This window comes from Dermacentor albipictus, chromosome 1, assembly GCF_038994185.2.
Source record: "Dermacentor albipictus isolate Rhodes 1998 colony chromosome 1, USDA_Dalb.pri_finalv2, whole genome shotgun sequence".
NCBI classification, from domain to species: Eukaryota; Metazoa; Arthropoda; class Arachnida; order Ixodida; family Ixodidae; genus Dermacentor; species Dermacentor albipictus.
Window position 1 is genome coordinate 288,321,651 of NC_091821.1, and position 16,986 is coordinate 288,338,636.

At 47.4% G+C, this 16,986-nt stretch overlaps 1 protein-coding gene across 2 annotated transcripts in view; it reads right to left on the reverse strand.

The window, feature by feature from the left end:
- Nucleotides 1-219: 219 nt before the first annotated feature.
- Nucleotides 220-16,986, reverse strand: part of Hr96 (Nuclear hormone receptor HR96) — a 104,958-nt gene continuing 88,191 nt past the window's right edge. For both annotated transcript variants that reach the window (XM_070531412.1, XM_070531413.1), the window contains one exon: nt 220-1,447. In XM_070531412.1, the coding sequence (XP_070387513.1) occupies nt 320-1,447 (1,128 nt within the window). In that variant the 3' untranslated portion in view covers nt 220-319. The remainder of the gene's footprint in view (nt 1,448-16,986) is intronic.

Genomic DNA, 16,986 nt, shown 5'->3' on the forward strand with positions numbered 1-16,986 from the left:
CTGTAGCTATTGCTATGCCAATTCACCGCAAATCTTAACATTTCGACTTTGAGCTAACTTACCTGTGATAACATAAGGCCTTGTGTCAATCGCTGACCTCTGCAAACTCCTGAAGCCACGACCAGAAGTCTTACATTGGTCAGTGTTTGCTTCTAGCTTGCATGCAAAAATCACTGCAAAATTATTGTGGCTTATTTCTTAACTTGCACAGTAAGAGCAATGAGTCCAGAATGTATTTAATTCCACAATGTGACAGCTTTGCTGCCCAGTATTTGAATATCACGATGACAGAACTTTGCACAATTTCAACAATGACCTCCTACTTGAGGTCAAAAATCTCTATAAGCAATGGCTCAACTTCATGGGGGTTCAGGTCCACCAGTATGCTGACTTGGTTCTCGTTGAGCGTGCGCATATCTTCAAGGTTACGGATGAGCTGCAGGAAGACTGACCGGCTCTCGCAGCCTGAGTAGCGGGTGTCTAGGTATCGCCGCAGCAGGTAGAGGTATGTATCTTGTTCAAACATGACTACATCTCGGTGCACCAGGTTGGGCCGCTCAGGCGTGAACAGTGTGATGGCACTGAGCAGCAGCATTATGTTTTCGTCTAGTCTCCACTCGGGTCGGAATGCATTGATGAAGCGCTTGTGCTCCTCGTAAACATTGCCCCGCGCCTCTTTGAGGATATCCACCCGAATAGACATGAGCCGTGGATCAGGTCCCTTCCAGCAGTCGCGCTCAGCGTCATACGACATCACGGAGCGCAGCAGCATGAGCTCGGTGCTGCCGCCCTTCAGCAGTGCCACCTGGTCTTCCTGGCAGAGGCTCTTGAAGGCGGCAATGCGCTTGGACATCTTTATCAGGCGCCGGATGGCATGGTCCGTCATGTTGATCACATCCACCAGGCTGGGCTCAGGATCACAGGCCAGCGGCACCTTGAGCACCTGGTTGGCCGTGGCCAGCTCCTGGATGCGGTGTGTTTCAGCTTCGGTCAGCACATCTGAGCCTGGCACTCGATAGAACTGGCTACGGATGGCCCGGTCATGCACCACCTGTGAGGAGCCGCACTGGTCCCGCCATGGCAGCTGTGATGAGTCAGAACTGCTGGATTCTAAGTCTGAGCAGCATGAGTCAGGCCGGTCTGCCTTGGGCTGCTGGCCACTTGATGGCCCTGCATTGCTTGCCAGCTCAAGCTCAGATGTATAGCGTGCCACCTTGACTGGGCTTTCATCGTCATCCTCAGATAGCTGCGTTCTCTGTCGCGGATGTAAGGCACGCTTAAGGCGGTTCTCTTCAATCTTGGCACGCTTCTCACGCTTCTCGGCTTCACTCAGGATACATTCTTTCTTCATGCCGATGGCAAAGCATTTCTGCAGGCGGCACCGCTGGCAGAAACGTCGTGTTCGTGTGTTCACCTCGCAGTCATCTTTGAAGAGGCAGCGAAATTCCTGGGTGAAGATAAAAAAAGTGCTGACATTAGAAATCCCAGGGCTTTGCAAAAATTTTTTTACATAAAACAATTCATATCCAGAAACATAAACACTATTCATTCCCTGCCTTTGAGTAGAGAAGTATTACTGCACATACACAATTTTTTCCTCACTCCAATCGCAACATAAGACTTTGCCAAGTTTACGTTTAATTCGAACTCTCACAACTGGACAAACTTTAACCATCTATGTCTGTCACCATAGGACTGGCAAGCTTACTAAAATGCAAACAAAACAACCATACTGCCCGTGTGTTGTGTCATTGAACAAGGCCCTGCAAATCTTTTATGCAAAGCGTGGAAGGTGTCGAGTATTAAGGGGCATCTCATGAATGCCTTGTCATCTCATCGCACCACATCCCCCAATGCGGCGAGGTTTCCAAATGGGTCAGCACTTGCAACTTCTTGTAGCAAACATAAATCTTCATCTAGGCAAAATCGCTGCTGTAGCTTGCGTTGTGCAGACGAACATAAAGGCGTGGTTGAAATGCACGGCATGGTCGAGAACATGCCACTGGAGGCAGCCATCTTGGAAAGAGCGAGGTGCCTCGATGCACGCGCAAGAGAGGGCGCACGCATCACCCACCCTCGCTAGTGAAAGATGGCAGTGATGCTGCGCTCAGGCAGCTTGTAAGCAGACCGTGTTTGTCGCTCCGCTAGCCTGCTTGCGGCTAAGCGAACAGTGCATGCGCATTCGCGCTTCCACTCTACTCAGCTGCTGAGCGTAAAAACACTCCACTAAAACACTATACCCTCAGCCTGCGCCCAACGTCTCAGTGTTGCGTTTCACTGCTTTAAGGAGTTTATTTTGGCTTGGATAAGGAACACCTGCATAACAGCATAAGTCAACACTTTGTTTTTTCAGCTCAAGCTCCTTCGAAGAAGCGGCAGCACACTTCCTTTCCCATTCACTCCTCAACGTGTCGGTCCTTTCTGTTCTTGTCCTCCTTCCGCCGCGCATTAGCCCCGTGGACCATTTGAAGCATCCTATTGGTCAGTTGTGCAGTCAACGTCCGATTTTTCAGACTCCGTAGGGGCCTCGAAAATGTTAGAAAAAATGAATGCATGCCTTTTACTGCCCTTAAAGGCTCAAATCGCCACAGGCACATCAAAAAAACCTCGGAAGACCTGCCAGTACATAAAGATTTCTAGTGGCGTTTTTCGAAGTAGGTCTGGAAGAATGATAAAGAAATATATATTTGCGGAACAATCACAGTTCTTTTGAATCCCTTGTTTACTGCTCTACCAAGTGCCAAAACCAACTTGTATTGTTGTTTGGAAAGTTACGTAACAATGTGTAGCCACCAGCCCCGTACAACCGCGTAGAGCGCAGGGCTCTGCGGTTCTAGACGCACTGCGCCCTGCCGCAGAAGGTTAGAAAAAGACCCACATAAGGCCAGCAGAGAAGTGGCTACGTCAGGCGGCTCAACTGGTAACTGTAGAAGCGTCATTCAAAACACACGCAATCATTCTCCCCTTCCGGCAGCTTTTTCTGTACTTCTTTTTTTAAGTAAAAGATGTTGATGCACAAATATTTTCACAAACAACCGTTTAATTTGTTAATTTTCACTTTTCCTTCCTTTTGGCTGTTGCCTCGGCTCTCTTCCTTAGTACATTGCTTAATTTCTGAGCTCCTTGTGACTCTTGTTTCCAGTTGCCAATTTGCGCGAAAAGTGCTGTGCAATTAGGGAAAAGCCAGACGAGGTAATAGGTGAGAGTCATATTGCTTATTGGTTTAAAGGTTATTGCAATGTTTCCTGACAGACGCTATTTTGCATGATCTTATTTTCCACTTTATCTAACCCATATCATGGGTACATGGTTCCGAGGATCTGCCAGCGTCTTGCCAGGATCCGAGGATCTGCCAGCGTAAAGGGCCATTTTGGCCTGCAAACTCTCCCTTTATTGAATAAAAGTTTTTCATCATCATCAAGGAAGTAATGAGGCAAAAGGAAAAGTTAAACGCAACTGGCGTTTTCTCCGGCTGCAACTCGTTTCACGAGCATACAGACCAGCTGACTGAATCCCTTTCCTGGTCCTTGGATGAATCTAAACAAGGAAGGTTGAACCAACGAAGCAACAGCGATGTGCATGACCATTGCAATAGATGGTCACAACTGAACGCATCTTGAGTTAATCACGCAGGCACAGAATGAATGAGAAAATTGGCCTTCAAACCCTAGGAGATGCCGATAACTACCACCATCCAAAAGGAGTGAAAAAAGGCAGCAAAATGTTGACCGCCCAATAGCTGTCAAGTGTCAAGCTTGATTTGGCGGCGCTATTGGAATGTGTGAACATGGGGGGTGGGAGGTTTGCCACTTGATTCCGGGGGGAGGGGGTGGGAGGGGTCGGGCTACCTAGATGGTACCCGCATGCATTCATATCAACACTGATAAGCTGTTCTTTTCTGTGGTTCTCAGTTGTTTCAGTTTCAGTTTATCATTCTTTAAATACAATGCATTGGTAAGATACAATATACAGATGAGGGTCCCAAAGTCAAAGACTGCTACGGGACCCTGATGTCACTTTTTTCTCTCTGTATCATGTCATTTTCTGTTATTGTAGCTGTTTACATTGTAGGACAGTGTGGCCCCACAATCCTAGCCAGCAGGCCTTATTAGTCCTGGCCAGCAGCATCCAGCTATGGTGCGTGCCCATCGCCGGCGCATATCTTGTCCTCTTCTAGGAATAGCCTCGGTGACATGGACTATGGCAGTAGTTTCCACATGACCACTCCCTCTCTAAAAACAATGGTAATTGTTCGGTTTGGCAACTGAGGGACGAGTTGACAACTAGCGTACGGAAACCAAACAATGTTTATCCCCACTCTCGAGGCCCTTATCTATCGTGCCCCCACCTACTGTGGCGCCCTTTTATGGCTGCTCGGTACAAGGTTCACAAGTAGCGACCTCTACACCCCCCCCCCTTTTTACATGATGATGATGTGTGGTGTTTTGTGGTGCAAGGGCCAGGTTTGGCCAAAGAGCGCCATGACAAATGGTAGTGTTAACGATGTATTATGGAAGATGTGACTTGGCTGTAAAGTGGCCTAAAAATTGTCGCTGTAAAGTGCGTAAAATCTACGTGCTATAAAATTATGGCGATGATTAATGACGAAGACTGTGAAGATTAAAATCCATCATATAAGAATGATGCATTGTTTAAAATATGCGAGACGTTAAATTGCTTACAGCACTACAGCCTCGCCAGAGCCCTTGAACCACAAGGGCCTAGAGGCATGTGCTATTCAAAATAATTATCGCAGCGGCATCCTCTGAAGAGAGGAAGCGCTACGAACGTGTGGGGCTAATAACATGCAACAAAACATCTTTCAAAAAACCTACGACGGCATTGGTGTCAAAGAGTGGTTCTGGACCAAGTAACATAACAGGATGAAGGGGGATGTGGTGCCTGTAGGCTAAGAGAAAATGTTTTTTTTCTTTCGGGTTCGGCTTCCCGACACTCCAGTAGGACGTGGAGGACGGTCAGCCTCTCGCCGCATCTACCACAGGTTGGAGGCTCGTTTCCCGTGAGTAAGAAGTTATGTGTGCCAAAAGTGTGTCCTATTCTTAAACGGCAGAATAGGACATCTGTCCGGCGGGATTTTGTTACAGGAGGCCAGAAACCTAATTGTGGCTTTATTACATGCAGTTTATTATTTATTTATTTGTCCCACATGCGTTGCCAGTGGTTTCGTAGCTTCCTTCTTAAGAAAGGCTTCAGGTCTGTGACAGGGAGCGAAGCAGTAGAGTTAACTGCATGTAATGAGATTGATGTGGCCATCTGGTCGGCTAGAACGTTTCCCTCGATGCCCCTATGTCGAGGCACCCAGCATATGATCACATGTTGGTTAGATATGTATGCTTTGCACAGTGCGGAGTAAAGTTCAATAAATACTGGATTTTTGTGATTACAGAAAGACATCAAGGCCTTCACAACACTGAGGGAGTCCGTATATATAACTGATTTCGAGAGTTGTGATTTGTTTATATGTTTTACGGCCGACAGCAGCGCGTAGGCCTCTGCCCTAAAGATACTAGTTTCCGGGTGCAGTACGTCGGATTCCGAGAAGGATGGACAGACGGCTGCATAGGACACCCCGTCGTGTGACTTTGATGCGTCTGTGTAGAACTCCGTGCAGGAATATTTGTGCTGGAGTTCCCGGAAATGCATCTTGATTTCAATCTCTGGAGCATGCTTTGTGACTTCCACGAAAGATATATCACATTGTGTGAGCTGCCACTCCCAAGGAGGCAGCAGCTTGGCTGGATGCATTAGGCGAAGCTCGAGGAGTGGAACGTGCATTTCTTCACTAAGCTCCCTCACATGCAGCGAGAAAGGCTGTCTTACGGAGGGACGATTGCGAAAGAGTGTAGCATATGTCATGTCATTAATGGTATTAAAACAGGGATGTTGAGGATTTGAGTGGACTTTCAGAAAATATGTATGGCTGATGTATGTTCTCTGCAGATGAAGTGACCACTCATTTGATTCTACATATAAACTTTGTATGGGACTCGTTCTGAAAGCGCCAGTGGCCAGTCGGATTCCTAGATGGTGCACTGGGTCTAGCATCTTTAGTGCGCTCGGGGCGGCAGAGTGATAAATCACGGCACCGTAGTCTACTCGCGATCGAATGAGGCTTTTATATAGATTCATTAAACACTTCCTGTCACTACCCCACATAGTCTGGGATAGAAGTTTCATTATGTTCATTGTTTTCAGACATTTTTCTTTAAGATGTTTAATGTGGGGGACGAAAGTGAGTCTGTAGTCAAGTATGACACCTAGAAATTTGTGTTCTTTGTTTACAGGTATCTGTTGTCCACACACTTCTAAGCAGGGATCTGGAACCAGGCCTCTCTTCCTTGTAAACAAAACACAAGAACTCTTATGAGGATTGATTTTGAATCCATTTTTCTCTGCCCACCCTGACACCTTGTTCAAACCATGCTGTACCTGTCTCTCGCAGACTGCGAGGTTACAGGATTTGAAACCTATTTGAATGTCGTCCACATAGACGGAATACAAAATGGCCGGTGGTAAGGAAGCACGAAGTGTTGTCATCTTAACAATAAAGAGTGTGCAACTGAGCACGCCACCCTGAGGTACACCGGTTTCTTGTGCAAAAGGACGTGACAGCACATTGCCTACTTTCACCCGGAAGGTACGATTGGACAAGTAGCTTTTTATTACGTTTAGCATATTAGCATGAATGCCCATTTCTGACAAATCTCTCAAAATTCCGTAGCGCCAGGTCGTATCGTACGCCTTCTCCATATCGAGGAATATCGATAAGAACTGTTTGTGTACAAACGCGTCACGAATATGTCCTTCAATACGTACAAGATGGTCGGTTGTGCAGCGCCCTTCTCGGAAGCCACACTGAAAGGGATCAAGCATTTTGTTTTGTTCAAGGAAATGGATGAGTCGCCGATTTATCATTTTTTCAAATACCTTACACATGCAGCTTGTGAGGGCTATCGGGCGGTAACTTGCCACTGAGGAAGGGTCTTTGCCTTGTTTCAACACAGGGACCACAATGGCTTCCTTCCACGCGGTTGGAAGGTGCCCTGCATCCCAGGTGGTGTTGAAAAGTGTGAGTAGTGTAAGTTGCGTGTCATTGTGTAAGTTTTTGAGCATTTCATACATGATTCTATCAGATCCTGGTGGGGAACTCTTGCATGCGCTCAAGGCCGCTTTCAACTCGGCAGCACTAAAAGGGCAATTGTACGGTTCATTCTGTCGGCATTTATTGATGAGTGGCTTGCATTCTTCTATTTGTTTATATTTCAGGAATGATTGCGAATAATGATTTGAGCTTGATACACTCTCAAAGTGCTCCCCAAGTGAGTCGGCCTGATCTTTCAGTGTATCGCCCTGTGTATTTACCAGAGGGAGTGAATATGTTTGTCGCCCTCTAATTCTATTTACGCGGTTCCAGACTTTCGCCTCATCTGTAAATGAGTTAATACTTGATAAAAAGTTCTGCCAACTTTCTCTTCTGGCCTGCCTGCGGGTTCTCCTGCCTTGAGATTTTACTTTCTTAAAGTTGATAAGATTCTCTGCAGTGGGGGAAGCGCATAGCAACCCCCACGCTTTGTTCTGTTTTTTACGAGCATCCTACATTCGTCGTTCCACCACGGGACACGCCGCCTGCATGCCAAGCCACTTCCTTCAGATATGCATTTAGATGCGGCATCTATTATGAACGCTGTAAAATACTCCACAGCGGCATCGATTTCTAGAGAAGACATATCAGCCCATGAGATGCTAGATAGATTTCGAAATTTCTCCCAGTCGGCTGTATCTATCTTCCACCTAGGAGCTTGTGGGGGAAATTCATTTTCTTTAGATGTTCTTAGCAGTACAGGGAAGTGATCGCTCCCGTAAGGATTGCTCGTAACTTCCCATTTGAGTTTGGGCAGTATAGACGCGGAAACTATACTAAGATCTATTGACGAAAAGGATCTGTTTGCAAGAGAGTAATATGTGGGTTCTTTCTTATTTAGAAGGCACGCTCCAGAAGAAAAAAGGAACTGTTCAACGAGACGACCTCGCGCATCGATGCGAGAGTCTCCCCACAAGGTGCTATGCGCATTGAAATCGCCAAGAACAACATAAGGTTCTGGCAATTGATCTACATAGGATTGAAATTCATGTTTCGTTAATTTGTAATGTGGGGGTATGTAAAGAGAGCTAATGGTGATGAGTTTGTTTAGGAGAACAGCTCGAACCGCCACTGCTTCGAGAGGCTTTTGTAGCTGTAAAAGTTGACATGCAATGCTCTTATGGATAACAATGGCGACACCGCCCGATGATGCGACAGCATCATCGCGATCTTTGCGATAAGTTATGTACTGTCGGAGAAAGTTTGTGTGTTTCGATTTTAGGTGTGTTTCCTGTAAACACAGCACTTTTGGATTGTGTTTTTGGATGAGTTCCTGCACATCATCTAGGTTTCTAAGAAGACCTCTGATGTTCCATTGAATTATTTGTGTATCCATATTGTAAGTGAATAGGTGCTGTGTGTAAGGAAACGGATGTTATGCCTTAGATTACAGAGCTCTTTCGAGGCCCTGTAATCGGGGTTTTGCCCTTTCTGGAGTGTTCGAGGGAGCCTCGCCGCTCCTTAGGCGCTTGGCGCGCCGTGAGGACAGGTGTAGTGTCCATTGCCTCTTGTGAGGCGCCGGACACATGCTCTTGCGAGCGAGTTTTCTGTGAGGGTCCTGCCTCGGAAGGCAAGATCCCTGCGCCCACCAGCCTGGAGGTCGATGGGGCTCCCTGAGGGATCTGGCTGCGCCGGCTGTTGCCAGCGCTGGATGGGGCCGGGGAGGTGGGGGTAGCTTCGGCTGCGCCCACCTTCGGGGTCGATGGCCCCGTCTGCTGTGTTGGCGTAGCAGCGCTAGCTGCAGCCGCCGGGGGGGCGGATGGCGTCACTGCCGCCTCACTGGGTGTGGGACGGTCAGCCGCCAGAGACCGTTGTGGCACTGCCCCCTGACACGCCACTTTGGCAAAAGTGTTTTTAGGCAGGTATGCCACCCGCCTACGTGCCGCCTTGAACGATATATTTTCTTTCACTTTGATTGTGACAATTTCTTTTTCTTTTTTCCAAGATGGGCACGACCGCAAGTACGCGGCGTGCTCGCCTTCACAGTTTACACAATGGGGAGAGTTTTCACAAGATTCAGAGGTGTGCTCATGAGCACTGCATTTCGCGCAGGTTTGGCGGCCTCGGCATCTCTGTGAGCTGTGACCGAAACGCTGGCATTTAAAACAACGCAGGGGATTAGGAACATACGGGCGAACACGGAGCTTGATATACCCGGCCTCGATGGACTCGGGCAGAACACTTGTGCCAAAAGTAAGTATCAGATGTTTGTTCTGTATTTCCTTATTATCACGCCTCATCTTAATTCGCTTAACATTTATGACATTCTGCTCACTGAAGCCCTCCAAGAGCTCAGCCTCAGTCAGCTCCAAGAGATCATCATCAGAGACTACGCCACGGGTGGTATTCATGCTACGATGAGGAGTTACGGTTACTTTGGCGTCACCAAATGAAACTAGATTGGGTAGCTTTTCATATTGTTTCTGGTTGCGGAGTTCCAAGAGGAGATTGCCGCTTGCCATCCTGGATGCTTTATAACCTGTACCAAAATCTTGGGTAAGAGACTTGGACACGAGGAATGGTGAGATTGCTCGCACGGGTTTGTCTGGTGTTTCGGAGTGCACTACATGGAAACGAGGAAAAGTTTCTTTTTGACGGGCAAAAAATTCGAAGACATCATCGGTGCGCCCCCTCTTGAGGGAGCGATCAGGTAAGGGGGGGAAAGAAGAAGCCATAAGAGATTGTAATTTCGGCAGTAACGCCAGCCACCCACCGTGGAGTCCTACAAGGGGACGTTGCAGGACCTGTGAAACACGGCCTGCAAACGCCAGCTGTACATTACCACTATAACCAAATATGATATAACCTAGGCTGGCTATTCACACAAGGTTAACCCTTGCTGCCTGGAAAAATCGGAAGTAAGCGGAAGCTAGGAGAAGACAGGAAAGATGAAAAGTGAGAGAAAGACGAAGACTAGAGGAAGAGAGAGACAGGAAAAGGCAACTACCAATTTCCCCCGGGTGGGTCAGTTCGGAGGTGCCGTCTACGTGAAGCAGAGGCCAAAGAGGTGTGTTGCCTCTGCCGGGGGGCCTTAAAGGTCCGAGCACCCGGCATCGGCTCAACCTCCAGGATCCCCCTTTCCCCGGACACGGCTAAGCCGCGCACGGCTACACGCGGGAGGGTCCAACCCTCATGTGCTCGGGTACGTGGTGTCGCAACACACCAAACGCCTGCTTGCGCAGACGCCCCTGCGGGGCCCCCTTTTTTCATCCTTATGAGGGAGGCTTCTACAAATCCAACAGTCATAGTGGCTTTGCTATACGACCACTGTGTGGTCACGTCACCACTTCCTGCTGTGCCTCTTGAGGTGCTGCAGCTGGCACCACTTTATGTGGGATAGGCCATGAAGCCAATTGGGCTCGACTCCCTTCTGGTAGTTCTGGTCCTGAAGTCCCTTGGTTAGTTCTGCCTGACGAATGCAGTACCAGATGTTGGTAGTTATGCTGGAGGACGCTTCTGGGGGTCTCAACAACATGTGACCGTGGCAGCCAGTGTCGGTGCCCCCCACATTGTCTCTCGGCTTCAGGGAAACCGGTATTCCCGAAGCATGATGGCGATTGTAGTCCATTGCTTGCTGTGCCTTGTTCAACAAGTCATTTTTCTTGAAACCTTTGTGACAGGGCAATGAAAGCATCGGTTGTTCCAGTAGTCTTGGGAGGTGCATTTGTAGTTTTATCCTCGTCAAGGCTTGGACTGGAGAAATGCCGTTCAGACCAAGTGTGTCTCAGTATGAAGGCGAGGTGAGGATCAGGGTCTTTAGAGAGCAGGTCTTTCACTAAGTGCACCATACCTTTTGACTCTCCGCTACTCTGGGTATACATTGGGCTGCTGGTCTCATGTCGGAAGCCACATGACCGTGCAAACTCTGCGAAATTGGTGGACACAAACCACAGTCCATTGTCTGTCCAGGCAATGTCGGGGATGACAAAGCGGGCAATGCAGCTCTTGATCGTCGAGATGACTGCTTGCACCATGATAGACCCCACAAGGATCACTTTGTAAAACCGGGAACAATAACAAACGATCACGACATAGTCGCACCCTCTCAGTTGAAACAGACCAATGCCAAGGTGCTGCCATGGGCTGTCAGGTGTAAGAATGGGTATCATATGCTTGGAACGCTGCACATGAGTATCGGAACATTTGGCATATTGTATTAGCATATGCTCAATCCACATTGCAATTGGGCTACAAAACAGGCTTCCTGGCCCATTCTTAACAGCAGTACACTACCCAATGCCCCTCGTGTAAGAGCGAAAATGTCCTGGTACAAGGCTGAAGGAATGACAATGTTATGGTGCAGTAGAAGGACACTGTCGTAAATACTCAGTCTGTACCTCTTCTTACAAAATGGAGCGATGTGCGCAGGCACTTTGTTCTTGCCGGGCCATTATTTCTTGCAGCAGGACATTGCTGCACAGCAGGCTCCATCTTAAGCTTGGTTGCATGCAGAAGTTTTTCAGCCGTTTTGCTACAGAGGTGGAAATTAGGTGTGAGGCCCACAACCAGTGTACAGAAATCAAAGATGTTTATTCTCCCTCCTGAGGCCCTTATGTATCATGCAACCACCTCCTGTGGTGAACCGTTATGGCCTCTGGATACAAGGCTCACAAGTAGCGACCTCTACAATAATGGCCCACGGTGATTTGGAGTGAAAACATGGTGTCCTGCCAACAAGTAAAACTTCACATACTAGCGAACCAAATGCGGGTGCGGTGGAGCAGGCAGAAGGTCCTAAACCTGGCTGGCTTCCCCGACATACATCTGGCAAAAATGCAGCAGACTAGGTAGTGCAGCCTTCAAATCGCTGAGGTCTTGCAGGAGCCCAAAGGTCCTACACTCTTCCTAGACACACTGGTCTCCCTCTCCGAATGCGTTCTGAAGGGTGCACGCAGCACATAACCAGAAGGTACAGCTGCCTATTCACTTTCATGCCACTACAAAGAGACTGGCCAACCACCTCAAGTGCGCAAGTTACAAGAGAAGTCTCATGAGCAACGGCTCCTTGGAGTGATTGACCAGGGTACAACATCACACAACATGTGTGACGAAAACTCAACCTTCACCTCACAAGCCCTCGAAACACAGCTCACCAGGTGTTCCACCATACTCAAGCCAATTGTGGAAGTCTTCATACTGTGGTGCCAAGGGACCCAACTGCTCCTTGAGCTGGCGTCAGTGCCATTGCGTTGGTGACATTCTATGTGCCTGTGGTGCCCTTCTTCCAATGGTGGCGCTGGGAAGTGCCGCAGCATGTTGGAAGCTGTGATCGTGGGTCCCGAGTTGGAGCCAATGATGGCAACGGAAGCAAAGCAGATGGTAGAGGAGCCAGAGATGCAGCTCGCACCACGGAGATTGTTCCGCAGGCCAAGGCAGATGTCGCTACCTGCTAAGGAACGGGTGCCATGACCTTCCCTGCGACCATGGCCCTTCCCAGAACGCAGCCAGGGCCCCACGATTGAGTACCAGTGTGGGATGGCGCAGCCCTGCGATCTTAACCAGTACGCCTCAGTCCTGGCCGGCAGCATCCAGCCACAGCTCGCGCATTTCTCATCCACTTCAACCACTAGCCTAGCAAACGGCTAGAATTTGTAAATTTCACTATATGCTATAAGGTAATTACACAAAAACTTAATTAGTAAAATTTTGTTAATTAGTTGATTATGCATTTCAACTTTTTGTGTAAGTAATGTCCGCCTCTTTAAATGGGCCAGCTCATGGACTAGAACTGTGCTATCTGCCACAGGCAATTCGTAAAAAATTTGAAAGTGTTCACTGAAACACTCGGTATATACATCACCTCTTAATAGGCAGTGCAAATTATCAGTCAAGTTCGAAGTCGCAAACAATTCAGAAAACTTTTGCAGTAATTCAAATTTATTACTAGATTCATAATAGAAAACAACATGCAACTAAGTATGCAGAAGGATGCACAAGAGTACAAGGACATAGGGCTTTTCTCCTGCTAAAATGGAGTTATAACATAAATGAAACATTGGTAAAAATAAAACTATAAATAATGAACAATTTTCAAGAAAACTAATGTAAAACTTAATATTCTGTAAATATAAAGGTGTTATTTTTGGTGTGCCAAACGATCAACTGTGTTCGTTATAAAGTGGTAAGGCGTTCCAAATAGGTAAAGTTGAACAATATGTGGTATGTCGTCCATAATTAGCTCATATTATAGGTAGGAAAATATTTATACTTAATGCCAACGCAGTAGGATTAGTGTTAACAAGAACGCAGAAAGATACAATGTGATGGTGGAAGCTGAGTCACTGACTTGACTTGAACTGAACAGTTGAAAGATATTTGAGCAACCAATAAATTAAAAATAACACAGCAAAATAACGTTATGGTGAAGGTGATTAACTGACTTGAACTGCACAGTGGAAAGATGGCATTTGAGCAATATTATGTAAAACAAGGTATAATAATACTTTTTTCATTTATTCCTGAGTCTAAATAAAGAGCACTGTCACATAATTTCTCGCATAAACATAGAACTGCTTCTTGGCGCGAAGTCCTTCTTACATCTACATTTGAACAACTGTGACATTGAAAGTAACAACACATCAAAATACACCTCATGGTGAAAGGTGATTCATTGACTTGAACTGGGCAGTGGATAGATATGTGAACAACCAAGAAATTGAAAGTAACAACACAGCAAAATACACGTGATGGTGGAAGGTAGTCACAATATTAAATTTTTGCAATATGTGCTGTAAAGTAATTACTTAAAATCTTTATCAGTGAATGTTTGTTAATTACTTGATTATGCATTTTGATTTCCTGGGCAAGTAATCTTCGCCTTTTCGAGTAGTCTAGCTCAAGGATTGCAATTTTTTAAAATTGCCTAATGTCTTTGCAGAAACACCCAGTCTTGCCATGTGGAAAAAAAGCTTTGTGAACATACTCAGACACTGCTGTGAAAGTTGACATTATTTTAGGCAATGTGATTCTGGACAGTGCGTCTGATAGCACACCATAATGCATGTCTCATGGTGCAAAAGCATCTGTCAGTCTCAGCCATGAAAGCTCCTTCCGGCACACCTCACAATGTTCCATATCTTGTGTGTTCTGTATGATGCATATCAGGCATAGAATATACAGTAAAACCTCGCTATAACAAGGTAATGGATTTTGAAAAGTTATCATAGTTCCCCTTATGTTGTATTTATGTTAAAATTATTAATTTACTATATATGAATATATTGAACACTTTAATTCATAATGAAGATTTATTGGACATTTCATGCCGATTAACTGGACTGATAACTCAATTGCAGCAGCATTTGAGAACTCCCACAAGCTGTTGGTCATATGGCAATGACTCGGTGGCCACTCTAGACCCACAACTGTGTACTTGGCAGCACACAAGCTGCACCTTACTTGAGCGCTGTCTACCATCATGCCAAACAGTGGTACATGCTGCAATGTCTGAGTCAAGGAGTTTGCTGCTTCTTGTCCTACTTTGGTGCCAGTGTAAACAAAATTGTTTAACAATGTCCATTGTAGAAAATAAGCAATTTACTGGCATACTCATGATAAGTCAGGCCAAGAACGTTAGAGCACTTCTTCGGCGATGCTGATGGCGGAGAACTTTACCCGAACGGTGGTTTCACGGCATCGCAGGACACACTGGCGTGAAACCACACCTCAAGTAGATTTGTACTGCTAAATTTCAAAAATTTTAGGTGCATGTTATGCATGCAAAAATATAGTAAATATAAAATACTGTTACGCGAACGAAGGATTAGGAACTGGAGACTATTTACAAAGTATATTGCCGCGACGCCATCTGTGCCCAACAACGTTGACGATGAAGATGACGACCTCGTGTGTGCAAGCGAGGCGCTACAGAAGAAGTCTGGACTGAGCACTTGCCCTAATTCTCTCTATTAAATACCGCTCTCTGCCTTTGTCTCCAGTGAGCCGCGACACTGGTGGACGTGCTGGGTATCACATCATCACCTAATGATAGGGACGACTCCTGCGAGTAGCCCTGCATCCAGCCCTTCAAGACACCGCCCACGCGTCGAGACACCTGTGCACCGTGCAAGCCGCCGCCTGCAAGGTCTGTGCCCGGAATTCGGCCTCTTCCAAGGAACTTTGTCAGCGACCTCACCAACTCAACAAATGGCGCTTGCAAATCCTACACAGGTGACTGTTCAAAACAATCTAGTCCCCACTAGCTTCCACGGTGACACGTATGAAGACACCGAAGACTGGCTGGACCAGTACGAATGAGTAGCTAAGGCCAATCAGTGGCGTCCGGACCAGATGCTTTCCAATGTGTACTTCACTCTTGAAGGTAGCGCAAGGACGTGGTTCCAAAATCGCGAGGCACATTTGACAACGTGGGACGAATTTTGCCGTCGGCTACTTGACACCTTCGGAAGCACTGAGCGCCAAGATAATGCACAACGCCTTCTCGAGTTGCGCATTCAGAAGCCCAACGAAAGTGTTTCGATGTTTGCCGAGGACATGTCTCATTTGTTTCGCCGCGCAAATCCCAACATGCCTGATTCGAAGAAGCTAAGCCATCTCATGCGCGGCGTCAAAGAACAGCTATTCGCTGGTCTCGTGCGTAACCTGCCTACAACCGTGGAAGAGTTCATTAAGGAAGCCACAGCAATCGAGCGGGCGCTGCAGCAGCGTTGCCGGAAATACGAACGCCTGAATAACGAGGCGCCTGCAGGAGCCGCAGTAGTGACAGTGACAGACGAGACTTCGCTGCGTGAACTAATAAGAGACGTGCACGAGGAGATTGCGAAGCAAACTGCGACACCGAAGGAGTTCACTGTTGCTTCGGTCGCTGAAGTTGTCCGCCAAGAAATCCGGCAAGCATTTGCATCACCTGAGCCACTACCTGGACCGTGTCCCGAGCCACGCTCTGAGCCGCGCACATACAGCTAGCAGACGCTGTTCATCGCCCGCTTTCTACCAGGCTAGTACAGCAGTCCCACCAGCGGCCACCTATTGCTGCCTGGATACAGAGGGAGCATTTCAGGTGACCCCAGCTCAGCAAAACCGACGTATGGCGCACTGCTGATCACCGACCATTGTGTTTTCAATGTGGCAAACCAGGGCACATTTATCGTTTTTGCCCTCATTGCCAGGTAGGCATCCAGCAAATGTCACCTGCCACTCCGTGACAGTTTCCAGAGAGACATCGACGCTTCGACGACAGTGTCACTCGGGAACAAGGCAGCCCAGCTGACCTCCAGTCGCGCTCGCCGTCTCCATTACGTTATTCTTCGCCGAACCATCGCAGTTTCGCCGACGTGGTAAGAGGCTGCTTTCCAAGCCCACGACGGGGAAACTGAAATCGGCGACCTCCGGGGGGAAAGTTGCAAGTCGTCGAACCGCCGAAAGTCCCCCAACATTACAAGGAAACGAGCAGAGCAACCCGGACAAACGGAATGCCGACGAATTTGTGAGTGCTGACCTACTCTTAACGATTGATGGGCACGTGACAGCTTTAGTTGATACTGGCGCAGACTTTTTGATAATGAGTGAGCAGTTGGCAGACCGGCTTAAGAATGTCAAAATGCAATAGACGAGCCCTTATATTCGAAATGCCGGGGGCCAAATAATGACACCTACAGGAAAATGTACTGCACGATCCCAGATAGGAAATACAGCTTTTGTCGCCACTTTTATGATATTGCTACGGAATAGTATTACCGATGACGAAGAGGCGAGCAGTACGAAGACGACGACAACGATTGGAGGCTAGCGCGAGCTGTTGCCTCTTGGCCAAGTGCGGCGTATTACGTTGTAAATATACTTGTATATAGCTTTTCATTTGCGTC